General features: G+C 36.0%; 1 protein-coding gene across 3 annotated transcripts; it reads left to right on the top strand.

Moving 5' to 3' along the window:
• The first annotated feature begins 2,114 nt into the window (after nucleotides 1-2,114).
• On the top strand, nucleotides 2,115-5,669 carry LOC133294224 (FT-interacting protein 1-like). Of its 3 annotated transcripts, none has more exons than XM_061492877.1 (2): nucleotides 2,115-2,876; nucleotides 3,234-5,669. In XM_061492877.1, the coding sequence occupies exons 1-2, from the start codon at nucleotides 2,115-2,117 to the stop codon at nucleotides 5,667-5,669; spliced, it is 3,198 nt and encodes a 1,065-aa protein (XP_061348861.1). The 3 variants fall into 3 exon arrangements, with proteins under 3 accessions (XP_061348861.1, XP_061348862.1, XP_061348863.1); XM_061492878.1 differs by having other exon boundaries at nucleotides 2,115-2,890; nucleotides 3,248-5,669; XM_061492879.1 differs by having other exon boundaries at nucleotides 2,115-2,958; nucleotides 3,316-5,669.
• The last annotated feature ends 9,573 nt before the right edge of the window (nucleotides 5,670-15,242 follow it).

The raw sequence follows: 15,242 nt of genomic DNA, 5'->3' as shown, positions 1-15,242 counted from the left end.
ACAACTTATATATTTTTAAAGAACATTCACTGAACCCTATATAGAATCACCGATAAAAATTGGCAAAACTTACACCTTGTGGTTATCTCAATTATTAATAATGTTAAAAGGAGGATTTAGATGGAAAAAATTATGGGAGTAATTGATAAAATAAAATAAAATAAGGATATGAATGATAAAAGAATAAATCACAAGGGTTTATGAACTTTTCCCTAGAAATAATGGCTTTAATAGCTCTCCTGTTTCTGCAGATCAGAAAATTTACAGCAACACTTACTTTCACCAGGATCCGATTCTGGATCTTGGAATTTTTTTTTCTTTTTTTTTTTAATTTCAGGATCCAGCTCCGTATCTTATATAAATATATTTGCTGCAAGTTTTTCCATCAAAAGTAACCGCAGAAATGAGAATCCAGAAATAATATATAGAATCGCCAATAAAGATGGCAAAACTTACAAGATTGAACAGTATCCATAAAATTTTCATCCCTGGAGAACAGACTTGATCAGCTGCACGTCGTGATGCAAGTAAGAGTTGGTAAATAACTCTTCCAGCAATATAATTTTGCTTGTCAATTGGGCACCTTGAACTCACTTTACCCCTTTCAAGTAAGGTACCCTATGTTAGATGGATTTCAATCAACATGGGAAGACTTGAAGGAGTGTTGCATCAATTACCACCCTTACAAGTTACTACTCACACTTCACTTTTGTATATTTTTATGACTTTCACTTCTTTAAAAAAATTATATAATTTTCTACTAGGTAATTGTTTGAGTTTATTTTATTTATAAGCAAATGATTGACATAATTATTTCGAATGATTATAACTTCCTATATTTTCAGATGAAATTTCATAATCAAATTTTGGCATTTTATGGGATTTGATATTGTTACTACCAAATAATGTTATTATCAATGTTACTATCATATTTTAACCGTTGATTTTCGTCAATCAACGGATATTATTTCCACAAATCGAACACATTAATTAATTATTAATTCGTAATAAATAATAACCGTTAATTGGTAGAAATCAACGGTTAAGATATAATAATAATATTGATAGTAACAATATCCTATCTCATATTTTACTTGCTTTTTCTTTTCTTTTTTTCCTAAGTGCTTCATGTTGCACTGTTATATTACTGCGTGACATTTGAGACATAGTTAGGAGCTATGTCCCCTAAGTAACATTTGAAAGACCCTATGTGGGATTTTAACCGGCTAGTCCAAAACTCAGCAAAGAGATAATTATAATACACAATCTTAAAAAGGAAGAGAAGAATAAAGCTCAAGGAAAGCATCTCTGTCTTAGGTCACAAGCCCCTAAGCTAATCTACCTTTGCTTTATTGCAGATTCAGCTATGCCATTTAAGCCCTATTCATTCACTTTTTCTTCATTTTGGGATTGCTGCATATAGAAGAAAGCAATGATCCTAAAATGTACATATAATATATTTGCTTTGATTCAACTAATCCCTTTAGGCTATTAACGCCACCAAGTAACTATTTCAATGATAGAAACTTGAGAATCATTATGCTGCATGAATAAGTTAAGAATCAAAAGAATTATTTATTTTCACTGAACAGAGATATTGAAATTAGAAAAAATAAAAAGAAAGGAAAACAAATAACAACAAAAAATGACCCACTCATGACTCATCCTGTTATGATATTAAGGCAATTATTTGTTTGTTTAGTGGAGTCAATAACTGGGATTAGTAAGATCTGGACAAAATGAAAAATCAAAATTCTGCTATTACCATTTAGTTTAGTATTTATAATCATTGAAGAATTAAGATTAAACAGTAACAATTGCAACAACCTCTTCAGATCAGAGGAATAGTCCAAGCTTTAAGTTAGATCAATCTGAAGCTTTCCCATCTTCAGATTGCTAAAGCTAAGACAGCTTCTCCATGAAATTATTCCTTGCTTAACCAAATTAGTAGCAAGTGCTTCTGGTGTGCAATAAAGGGAGAGAACCATAACTGTGTATTCTTTTTTTATCTTTTGCATTCTTAAGTATAACTTCAATGCTTCAGAAACGAATATCTGGTTACTTCTGATAGCCACATAGCTGCATTGTGGCAGAGACACTAGAAAGAAAAGAATATGAAACTGGTAGTGGAGGTTATTAATGCTCATGATCTTATGCCAAAAGATGGTGAGGGATCATCAAGTCCCTTTGTGGAAGTCGACTTTGAAAACCAGCTAAGTAGAACCAGAACTGTCCCAAAGAACCTTAACCCCACTTGGAATCACAAACTAGTCTTTCATTTAGATGCAACCAAACCTTACCATCGCCAAACTATTGAAGTCTCAGTCTACAACGAGAGGAGACCTATTCCTGGCCGAAACTTCCTTGGTAGGGTAAGAATTCCTTGCTCTAATATTGTCAAAGAAGGTGAGGAAGTGTATCAGATTTTCCCACTTGAAAAGAAGTGGTTTTTCTCATCTGTTAAGGGTGAGATTGGCCTAAAAATATACATTGCATCAGAGTCCAAACCTAAAGATATTTCTCCTATCTTCCCTTCAGAACTAGAAAAACTCTCACCTTCTACTCCACCACAAGTACCAGAATCCACTATTACTAACCTTCCTCCTCCTCATTGTACTCCCTCTGTTACAGAAAATTCAAGCCTAACTGACACAGACAAAACATTAGAAGCTGATCCCGGATTAGAGGGTCCTGCATTTGATGCCCCAGAAACAACCAGAGAAGAAGCAGAAAAAGTATATTCTGTTGCTGTGTCAAATGACTCTGCTGCAGAAGCTCAACCTAGTGGCATTGATATTGATCAAGTGCCAAAGAAAGAAAGCAAAGAACTTGTCCAAGAGATATCCCAACAGCTAGACAAACACCAAGTTCTCCAGCAGCCAAGGATTTCAATAAAGAAACGACCACAAGATACTACATTCACAATGCACTCAGTTGATCCTCAAGTCCAAGCTAGCCATGTTGAAAACTACAATCATAATGACACCAATCCACAGCCAAGAATTTCAATTAAGAGACGAGCACGAGCACCAGGTACTCCATTCACAATGCACTCAAATAATCCTCAAGTTCATCCTAGCCATGATAAAAGCTACAATCTCAAGGACACCATTCCACAACCAAGGATTTTAGTAGATAAACAACCAAGGGGAACTCCACTCACAATGCCCCAAGTTAATCCTCAAATCCATCCTAGCCATGATGAAAGCTACAATCTCAATGCCACAAACCCCCAGCCAAGGATTTTAGTAGAGAGACAACCACAAGGTACACCACTCACAATGCACCCAGTTGATCCCCAAGTACATGCTAGTGATGATGAAAACTACAATCTCATGGACACCAACCCACAGCTTGGTGAGCGGTGGCCTAGTAATGGAAGAGGGTTGGTGAGTGGTGGTGAAAGATTCACAAGCACATATGACCTTGTTGAGCAGATGTTTTATCTGTATGTTCGTGTCGTGAAAGCGAAAGACCTTCCCTCAAGCAACATCACCTCAAGCTGTAATCCTTATGTGGAAGTGAAGCTGGGGAACTACAAAGGAAGAACAAAGCACTTTGAGAAGAAATTGAACCCAGAGTGGAACCAAGTGTTTGCTTTCTCCAAAGACCGCATTCAATCTTCTGTTCTAGAAGTCTTTGTGAAAGACAAGGAAATGGTTGGTAGAGATGATTATCTTGGAAGGGTGGTTTTTGACCTCAATGAGGTTCCAACAAGAGTTCCACCAGATAGCCCACTGGCCCCTCAATGGTACAGACTCGAGGACTTAGGAGGAGAAGGTAAGGTCAGGGGTGATATTATGCTTGCAGTTTGGATGGGAACACAAGCTGATGAAGCTTTCTCATATGCTTGGCATTCTGATGCTGCCACTGTGTATGGGGAAGGTGTTTTCAACGTCAGATCAAAGGTTTATGTGTCACCAAAGCTGTGGTATCTTAGAGTCAATGTCATTGAAGCTCAAGATGTGATATCTAGAGACAGAAACCGCTTACCAGAGGTTTTTGTGAAAGCTCAAGTGGGGTGCCAAGCACTGAAGACCAATATATGTCCCACTAGAACAACTACTCCACTTTGGAATGAAGATTTAGTTTTTGTAGCTGCTGAACCATTTGAGGAGCAATTGACAATTACAGTGGAGGATCGTGTGCACCCTTCAAAAGACGAGGTACTTGGGAAAATAAGCTTGCCATTGACCCTCTTTGAGAAGCGGCTGGACCACAGGCCAGTTCATTCTCGCTGGTTCAATCTTCAGACATTTGGTTTTGGAGTGTTGGAAGGTGATAGGAGGAATGAGCTTAAATTTTCAAGCAGGATTCACCTGAGAATTTGCCTTGAAGGTGGATACCATGTCCTAGACGAATCCGCATTGTACATAAGTGATCAAAGACCAACAGCAAGACAATTATGGAAGCAGCCTATTGGGATACTTGAAGTAGGCATCTTAGGAGCACAAGGGCTTCTCCCAATGAAGATGAAGGATGGCCGTGGCAGCACAGATGCATACTGTGTTGCAAAGTATGGTCAGAAATGGGTCCGAACTAGAACACTTGTGGACACTTTTAGTCCAAAATGGAATGAGCAATACACATGGGAGGTTTATGATCCTTGCACTGTGATAACATTGGGGGTTTTTGACAATTGCCATTTAGGTGGAGGGGAAAAAGCTCCTAGTGGCAGTGCAGCCCGAGATTCTAGAATTGGAAAGGTAAGGATTCGGCTCTCAACACTTGAAGCTCATAGGATTTACATAAATTCTCATCCACTTCTTGTTTTACACCCACATGGAGTTAAGAGGATGGGTGAGCTTCAGCTAGCAGTGAGGTTTACTTCACTCTCACTAGCTAATATGGTTTACATTTATGGCCAACCCATGCTTCCCAAGATGCACTACTTACATCCTTTCACAGTTAACCAAATTGACAATTTAAGATACCAAGCCATGAATATTGTAGGTGCGAGGCTTGGCCGAGCTGAACCCTCTCTAAGGAAGGAGGTGGTGGAGTACATGCTGGATGTTGATTCTCATATGTGGAGCATGAGAAGAAGCAAAGCTAACTTCTTTCGCATCATGTCCCTTCTTTCTGGTATGATCACAATGGGACGATGGTTCAGTGATGTTTGCTATTGGAAGAATCACATCACAACAATTCTAGTTCACATTCTTTTCCTGATACTGATATGGTACCCAGAATTGATACTACCAACTGTGTTTCTCTACATGTTCTTGATTGGTCTGTGGAACTATAGGTTCCGTCCTAGACACCCTCCTCACATGGATACTAAACTCTCATGGGCAGAAGCTGTTCAACCAGATGAACTTGATGAAGAGTTTGACACATTCCCAACTTCAAAATCGCTTGATGTAGTGAGAATGAGGTATGACAGGCTTAGAAGTGTTGCAGGTAGGATTCAGACAATTGTTGGGGACATAGCTACACAAGGGGAGAGATTTCAGACTCTACTGAGTTGGAGAGACCCCAGAGCAACCTGCATTTTTGAAGTATTCAGCTTTTGTGCAGCTGTTGTTCTCTATGCAACACCATTCAGAGTGGTGGCTCTGGTAACAGGTTTGTATTATTTGCGACATCCAAGGTTTAGGAGCAAGCTACCATCTGTGCCAAGCAATTTCTTCAAGAGGCTCCCAGCTAAAACAGATAGTTTACTGTGAATGTATTTTACATAGTTTCAGTCTGTTATACACAGTTATAGTTTGCAAATTTTTTACCATTTCCTGCTTTAATCTCTTTGTTACTTCAAAATAATTAGTCCCTTCAAATTCCATTTACTTAGAATGTAGTCGGCAAACACTCTAGATGCCAGATTGAGAGTGTATCAATGAATTTATCCTTTGATAGCAATATTGCAATGGTAGCTAATCTATCTGTAACAGTATCATACTTGGCCAGTTGTGTAGACTTATTTGGATTAAATCATTGAACACAACATCAAATATTGGGATGGATTTTCACGTCAAACGTAATTATGATTTTGATTGCCAATAATAAAGATACATACGGATCATGCCAGCCTTTAAAGAAAATCTTGCACCCAAATAAGCTTCAAGTCTGGAAACACTCTTAATGGCTATTATAGAGCAGTGTCCACAGTTTTTGGTCCTCTTTCTTCTCTCGGGGAAGCAAAATTTTCTCCTATATTGGGTAAAACGTAAAAGAAATAAAGGTCAACACCACAGGAGCAGCTGAAAATAACAAGAAATTGAAAAAACTAACCTCCTTCTCTGCCTCCAAGAGTAGTAAAAGATTCAACTTTGCTCAACTACTATTAACTCCTATTACTTGAATTCTCGAGTGTAGATGATATGGACTTGTTGTTCTTGAAGAGAAAATGTGGTTTTTGTATTTTCTCCATCACTTGAACTTTTTTTTGTGAGTTCTTTAACTTTAAACTCAGAAATATCCTTACGGTTGTGAACCCAAACACTCCTCAAATTGTTTTTAACTCTTATCATAATTGGCGATCATCCGGTTATTCATTCGATATTTTTAATATATAAATTATGAGGAGGGATATTCTTATTACCAAAAATTTTTACTACCAACTCACTACTTATTTAATCACCATTGGATCAACATTTTCTCTTTTTTCAAAAACTTTTTAGCATTCTCTCTCTTTGATTCAACAGTGATTAGATAGGTAGTAAGTTAGTTAGTAGTAGAAAATTTTGATAGTAAGAATATCTTCCCTCATAAATTATAAGCACGCAAATGAAAACTAGAAAAAATTGTTGGGTTTGTGCTCTTTTGCTTAAACCCACACCCGAGTTTTGGTCTTAAAAGATTAAGCTTATATTTCATTGTGTCAGATCAAGTTTGTTACCTGTTACGAATATAATTATGGGACTCTGGCCTGACTTATTTACAAAAAATAAAAGTATGATTGTTAGCCTATTTTAAAAAAATAAGATAACAAAAATTTATTCAAACAGAATATACAATCAATAGCCCTAATAAATTCAATGTATATTCAAACAATATAATATAGAATAAAATCATTCAAAAAGTCTATTTAACCAATAAAATAGGGTGAAATGGATTGAGGAGACAAAGAGAGGGCTATTCAAGGCAATGTTATTAAAATCGGCCCGGTCATTGACACGGTCGAGGTATTGGGTCACTGGTTCAACCACTGGTTCAACCGCATGACCCGATAATTATATGCAATTTTATAATTTATATTAAAAAATTATAAACATACTTAAATATCTAAAAAAATGACAAAAATTTCAAATATTTTAATATAAAAATTAATAAATCACATATTATTATCCAATAAAAGATCAAATAAAAATATAATGATCGTCATACGAGGCTTTAGGTTCAGAAAATGACATCTCTAACTATAAATTAATTCAAAAAAATGTACATAGTACATAATTGAGATAATATTAGTGTTGTAGGTACATAACTTATGTAACTCAATAAGCGAAAAAATATTCAAATATGTCCACTATGATTTTTTTGAAAAAAAAATTTGGAATTTTTTTTTTTGGGACCGGGTCGGGTCACCGCTTAACCGACCGGGTCACCGATTTCTATGAAAACTGGCCGGGTCGCACCGGTTTTGATGTATGGCCGATCCGTTGCTTCAATCGGACCGGTTATATGACCAGTTTACCAGTTCTGGGGTCGACTCGGCCGGGTAGGTCCGATTTTAATAACACTGATTGCAAGTAGTATAAAAAATATAAAATAAAAATAAAAATTAATATACTTGATCAGCTTGAGAGGCTCTAAGGCCGAGCTTTTGAATTGGAGCCTGAGACCTTTTTATTAAATGAGCTTTTATACAAGTCCAAGCTTGGTTGCAACAACCAATTTTATACATGTAAGCTCAGGCCTTCATGAGCCGAGCCAAAGGCCCCTGGTTCGTTTACCACCCCTACCAATTGGGATAAGAGTACGAGAAGAGCTCGAAAAACCTATAGCCTAATGAGTTTATGGCTAGGATTTTTTAGAAACTGTAACATCCCTGTCTCGAGCCGGTTCAATTAACATACATATGATAAAACAGAAAACAACGGAAGACTTAACTTCTGAAAATACGAGCTAACTTTTTCTTTTTCTTTTTAAATTCTCATTCGTCGTAAACGAAAATCGGGCAGAGTTTCCTCTATAAATCGGACAACTGGGGATTTTCCAATCCCACACAGAAGCATTTCCTGATAAACAGTTTATACAAATATAATCAAATGCCCATCCATGGGCGCATGCATAACTTGGCTCAGTGCCACTATATCTAACCGCATGCAATCCAACACGTAAACATATCTGAATACTACCTCATCACATAACGTGCCTGAATACCCAAATGTACATGCATCAAAGCGACAGACGTGTACAAAACATATACAGGCCATATACAAAATAAAGGATCAATATCATGATCCATCAAATGCGAAAATACTAAAATACATCAAACACTCCAAAAAGGTAGTAGCCTACAGCCACTAAGAATCCGATCTGTCAGCTGCCTCAGCCACGTGTCGTGTCCCTGCCTAGTGAGGACTCACCGGGAATCTGGGCACCTGAAAATGTGTCCCCAAAGAGGGGTGAGATTACAAATCTCAATAAGCTCCAGGTTTATAGAGAATTCTCCATACCCCTGGCTCACTCCTGCATGAAAGTCAGATACAAAGTATACGAATACAACATATAACAGATATCATAACAGAACAGAGCATATATCCATATCATATCAGAGATGTGCGCCGTCATTCCCAAGGGAGGACCCCAAGCGGAAATCAACGCACGTGTTCCCGAGGGAGGACCCCAAAGCGGAACCAGACATATCAGAGGCGTACACCATCAGTCCCGAGGGAGGACCCCAAAGCGGACGTCCGGGTACTATACAATCAATGGCCAGAGATTGTTATAGAAATCATATTACAGAAGTCATATCAGAGCAAAACATATCATGTTATCAAATAACTCTATATGAATGCATCTATACAAAGCATCTAAATCACAGTCATACAGTCCAACCATAGTTCACTAACCATGGTGGAGCACTCAAGCAGGAAAAGACTCCTTAAACATAGAGCTTACCTCTTGAAGCTTTACCAATACGCTTACTTGTGGAACAAGTTACTTTTATCGCTTCAAGAGATTTCCGATCCTTCTCAATCCCTAGGCACACCTAGAGAATAATTTACAATGCATCAATAAAATGATATTATGCCATGATTATTTCATAAACATACATTTTGTCGCTTATTTTCCTTTCTTTATACTTTTGCCAATGTTATGCCAATACACAAGTCTAGACCACCTTATACTAGTTAGCATTCTTTAATTTTAATCAAGTATTCACTTGAGAATTTTTAATATCATTCATGCCATTTTACTTCAAACGCCGCGGACATACCCTTAGGAAATCAAAGTATTTTTCAACCATTTTTCGAGTCATTTCACTTCTTAACTCATCAATTTTATACAATGAATTACAACACATTTTATTTACAATAAAATGTAACAAAATATACTCCTATACCACCCTCTAGGTCGAACACTACAAGGACATAGACAAAGGTTCTTTTTCTTCACTTACACGTAACTTACACGTACAAATACATGTTTTCATAAGGTTCCAACTTAATTTTTGGAGCATAAAGTCCCTCCAAAGCCCCACAAGGCCTAAACCTAAGGGCATATTTCATATAATTTTTCCCACTTTGGCATTCTCACTAATTTATCAAATTTCCACTTAATTCCTACACCTTAAACCTTCCTAATACTTAAGATAAAATTTTTGCACAACAACCTACTCTTCACCTATGATGGCCGAACATGTAGAGGAATCATAGGATTTTTTTCTAATTTTTTTACATACATACAAATGCTTATTTTCATTTTATACATCAAAATATCAATTATTCCTCATCAATACATATTTTAACACATCATGCTTTCCCACCCAAGGCATATACACAATTTTATAACTTAAATAATCAAAACAACATCATGGAAATAGAGGTTTGTTACCTCAAATCAACTACCCAAAGCCTAGAAGACCTACACCAAGAGAATCTCCATCAAAAACTTCATTTTGCCCTCTTGATGAATAGTACACGAATTTGGGGAAGGAAATATCTCCTCACACAACCAATGATAGCTCAAATAAATGGGTGGGATGGACTCATTGGGTGGTTTCCCATCGATTTCAAGTAGTGGGACTTGTGATTTGGTTAACTTTTGAGTGAGAATCAAAGAAATGAAGAACCAAACCCTACCCCCCTTTTCACCAAGTGCAGCTCGGCTTCTTTGAGGAAGAGAGGAGAGAGAGCTGATTTTGAATAGTGCTCATTTGAGTCACTTAAGCTTTTAAGCACATGTGGCCCTTTTACCCGGTTGTTTTTCTATCGCGTATTTTTACTTAATTGACCCGGAACTTAACTTAAAGCTACAGATATATTTTTATTTTTCTAAAGTCATTTAAATTAATTTTTATTTCCTAAGTAACAATATTCATAATTCACAGTATGATTTTTGCACCGTTTTTAACGAAATGCACTGTGAACCACTAACTGTACTTTATTTAATTCTGAAACTTAACACTTATAAACTTATCATTTTCTTGGGCCTATATTGACTTGCTTGGCATATATTGAACTTTCTTATTCTTACTTCATCAATTATTTGTTTCTGGACTCTACCGGTTGCTTAAACAGCAGTACAAAATACCCGGTAGAAACACTATTCACGAGATTTCCACGGAAAGTGCCAGACTATACAATTTTTCATTCTGAACTCATTTTTGTCGTCAGAATTATCAAATTATGTCTCTAAAATTATTTTGCTCTTTTAAGATCTACCGGTTAATTCACAAAACTGTAAATTATCCGACAGAACGCACTGTTCATAACATAGTCATGATTACAGTCAAAATACTCGGAATCACTCACTGAATCTAATTATGGCATTTAAATCCTTAAATTAAATCTCTAATTAAGATTTACCATTTAGGGTCATTATAGAAACCATATAAATACTACCACTTAAGCCATTAGCCTAAAAAGGTTCATTGAACAAGGAGGAAAGCTCATATCTGAAAAAGTGCCCATAATCTTTCCCTGTTGGAGGTAATGAGTTTGAAAGAGAATGGTTTTGAAGTGCTTGAAATATTACACCAAGAGACATCAAATTTTAGAATGCTCAACAGTGTTACCTCCATCTTACGAAATCCTAGAGATAATGCAAGTTATTGGGCTCCATCCTATATGGACCCAAATAACCATATTTTGACCTATTGGGCTTGTATGTGAACATACTATTTGACTATATTATTAATATATCCAACAATCTCCTCCTATGTTCACCGTAAAACACAATCCAATAGAGTGATCAATGTAATATTCAAACAAATATGAATCATTCACCTCCGGTCCAAGACAATTAACTCAGATCAATCAAAGAGTTTTAACAATAAGATATTAAACCCAATCATCATTTGCAGTCTAAATAAATAAACCATCATTATCATGAATCTGTTATGAGACCAACATACCAAAATAAATATTTAGAGTTTTAGAACTCATCTAAATCCCAACATCCAAAATATGTCTCAAAATCAGTTCACAATCAACAATGTTCATAAAATAAAGATAGCAACATGTAAGTTTCAAATAAATGAACTCTATCAAAATGGGCAATAGTAGGTGAACTGTCAAGCCCCACGTAGTCTAAATGATATACTCATTCATCAAGGAGGTAATCTTGGTCAAGATCCCTCTCATTAAGCTCTCCTCCATCTATGCCATCCCCTGCAAAATATCAAATATGAATTTTGTATTATTATGAATTCAAACAGTTGAATAATCTACCAAAAATATCTAGTTCTACGAAAAGAACTTAGCTTATTATTTTGGCCTACAAAAAGGAAGATTCGATAATTCAAAACACACAATTAAAAGGTAAGTAAATGGTAATTAAGACTTGTCTACATAATCTTTAATCTCATTACCCCAACTATTTTGAATAATCGATCTTTAGGCATACCTTTTGTGAGAGCATCAGCCAAGTTATCCTTCGATCTCACATCGATCAAAGTGATAACTCCTTGTTCTATCAGATAATTCAACAACGCATGTCTCAGTCTCACATGTCTTCTTTTTGAATTAAAGAGAGAATTTTTTAACAACTTGGACAACGGCTTGATTATCACATAAGAGGCTTAACAAATTAAGAGTAAAGCCCCTTTTGGGTCCCTAACAAAACACTCGGTGCCCACTTTCATCCTTTACAAAAAAAATACCCATCTTAGTCCTTTTTTGGGACTAAATTGGGTCTTTATTAAATTTTTGAGGGACCACATTTTTAAAGAACTGGAATTGTAAAGGGACCAAAAAATGACTTTTTTTTATAAGGGACGAAAGTGGAAACTGTGTTTTTTGTTAGGGACCCAAAAAGGACTTTACTCAAGAATTAATTTATAGCCAAGTCAAATGAATATGCATAATCAGATTCTTTATCCACTCTACCTCTTCTTCGGCTGAGGCTAAAGCAAAAAGTTCTGATTCGATAGACGACAATGCATATAAGTCAATCTTTTGGATTTCCAAGTAATAGCAATTTCACTCAAAGTGAATACATATTCATTAATGAACTTACTATTTCCTATTTCTGAGCACCATGACACATCAGAATATCCATCCACAATTGAAGGATAACCAGAGTAGAGTATAACACAATCTTTAGTACCTTTGAGGTATCTCATCAGCCTATCGAGGGCATTCCAATGCTCTTTACTAGGATTACTAGTGAAATGACTCAGCATGCCAACTGTAAAGACTATGTCAAGTCTAGTGCAACTCGCAACATATAAGATACTACCAATCAGTTTTGAATACTTTAACTGATCCACGTTGGTCCCTTCGTGAGGACTCAGTCTTTTATTATAATCACATAGTGTCTCCCTCAGTTTGCACTCACTACTGTATCCCCAGATAGAAAGTAATTTCTCAATATAATGAGTCTGGCTAAGGGAGATGACTTGTCTTTCGAAGCTTACTTTCATACCAAGAATGATATTAGCAATACCAAGATCTTTCATGTCAATTTTTTTAGCTAAATTAGCTTTCATGTCACTCACTATAGAACGATCGAAGCCAAGAATTAAAATGTCATCCAATAATCGTCTTTACATCCATTTGATGCACTACATAGTGTTCAATAGACGTTAAAGTAAGAAGAATTCTTATAGTTGATAGATGGCTCAGAGGTAAGTAGACATCAAAATAGCCTACTCCACTTTGTTGTCTATAGCCTTTAGCTACTAAACGTGCTTTGAATCTAGCTATCGATCCATCATTATTTAGTTTCTTATTCAGTGCCTACTTAAGCCTATACCCTTAGCCTCTTTTGGTAAATTGACTATCTGCTAAGTATGATTCTGCAGCAGTGAGCTCATTTCATCATCAATGGCTTATGCCCATAGTAGAGATTTCCTAGATCTCATTGCTTCCTGATAAAAGAATGAACCATCCTCTAGATGGTAGGTGACAAAGTCCTCGCCAAAGTCTTTGGGAACTCTCTTTCTTGTAGATGTTTTAACTGGAACTGATTCAACAGCCAGTTGTGTGAGGTTAGTGTTAGAAGGGTTTCAGATTCTATAGGAAATTCTAAAATCATATATGTAGATCCAGAAACACTCAAGCCATAATTTTTTAGAAACTTATTCTCAAATAATTCTGCATCTCTGGATTCTATCACCGTGTTTGTAGATAGATCCAAAAATCTATTTGCAGCACTGTCTTCTGCACTTCTTAGATATACACAAGTAATAGTTCTAGGTCCCACCATAGGTCTCTTAGGATCTTCTATTCTTACATAAGAAATAATCCCCAAGTCTTAAGAGTATCATATCTACAAGAATGCTTATGTCATATCTCATAAGGAGTCATAGACAACTTAGAGTGCGGCAACCTGTTCAGCATGTGATTAGCAGTTAGACCTGCTTCTCCCCAATAGGAGGAAGGCATGCCAGCTGTAAGTAACATAGAATTTAACATTTCAGTTAATATCTTATTCTTGCGCTCGGCAACACCATTTGATTAGGGTGAGTAAGGAGCAGTGGTTTTAAGTATTGTGCCCTCCTAAGCGCAAAATTCCTTGAGCCCTGTCATTGTGTATTCTCCTCCTCTATCACTTCTAAACCTCTTAATTTTTAAGTTGAGTTGATTTTATACTCTTGACTTAAAAATCTTGAACCTTTCAAAAGCTTCATATTTTGATTTCATGCATTAAACTTTCTTCTAACTCTACCATTTATGATTCAAACAATCCATAATCCAATTACACCATTCTTCAATAACTTGTTTCACAAGTAATCTATGTTCATCTTACAAAATTTTGTCTAAAAAGTGTCCAACACAATGCCTTAAAATTTTATTGCATTTTCATCAACAAGACATTACTATAACCAATAAATTCCAAAGCCACGTGGGCATTCAATGCCTCCAACTACCACAACCCACAAAAAATATTCATATGTTCATCAAACTTATGATCTCTACAAAACTTAATGGAAACAGAAATACTTACCATAATGGTCTTCAAATGTTCTTAGGATAGGTTTTCAAGCCTTTAATGAAGTCAAACCACCCACAATTGCTTTCTCCCACCACAAAACCGTCCAAGCAAGGGAGGGGAGGATCTCTTCAACCAAAACCCAAGAGAGGAAATATGTTCCCAAGGTGATTTAGAAGAACTTTGATGTTCAAGGTTTCTCCTAAAGATGTATAGAAATCAAAGTAAAAATCAAGCTTTATTTTAAGGCAGACCAATGGAGGGCTCAGGCTTGAGGGGGCTAATGAGGTTAAAGATGACATGGAATTCAAATTTTGCACATGTATTATAATTCACTTATGTGGTGTGGGTCCCACATGTTTAATTTTCACTTACATTTACTCATTTATACTACTAATCTGTAATTAACTCCCAAATTCATCAATTAATCAAAAATTCAGCATTCACCAAAGTCCATTAAATTTACTTTAACAGATGAACATAAAATTTTCCGATAATTTGGAGAAATTATGATTTTACCTCTAGTTACGTACTTTTGGCACATTTCCTCAAAAACCATTAAAATTCACCAAATAATTTCACTAATCATTTTCCTTGATTCTGTATACATCTTTCATTATATGTTCAATCCTAGAGCAGTAATCTCATTTCTGATTTAACCGGTAGAATTGTACCTCAATATTTTATCCGGCAAAAAT

This window comes from Gastrolobium bilobum, unplaced genomic scaffold, assembly GCF_033153095.1.
Source record: "Gastrolobium bilobum isolate Gb01-03AN ecotype WA unplaced genomic scaffold, APGP_CSIRO_Gbil_v1 utg49515, whole genome shotgun sequence".
In the NCBI taxonomy this organism is placed as follows: Eukaryota; Viridiplantae; Streptophyta; class Magnoliopsida; order Fabales; family Fabaceae; genus Gastrolobium; species Gastrolobium bilobum.
Note: the sequence above shows the minus strand (reverse complement) of the source record. Positions and strands in the feature narration are given on the sequence as shown.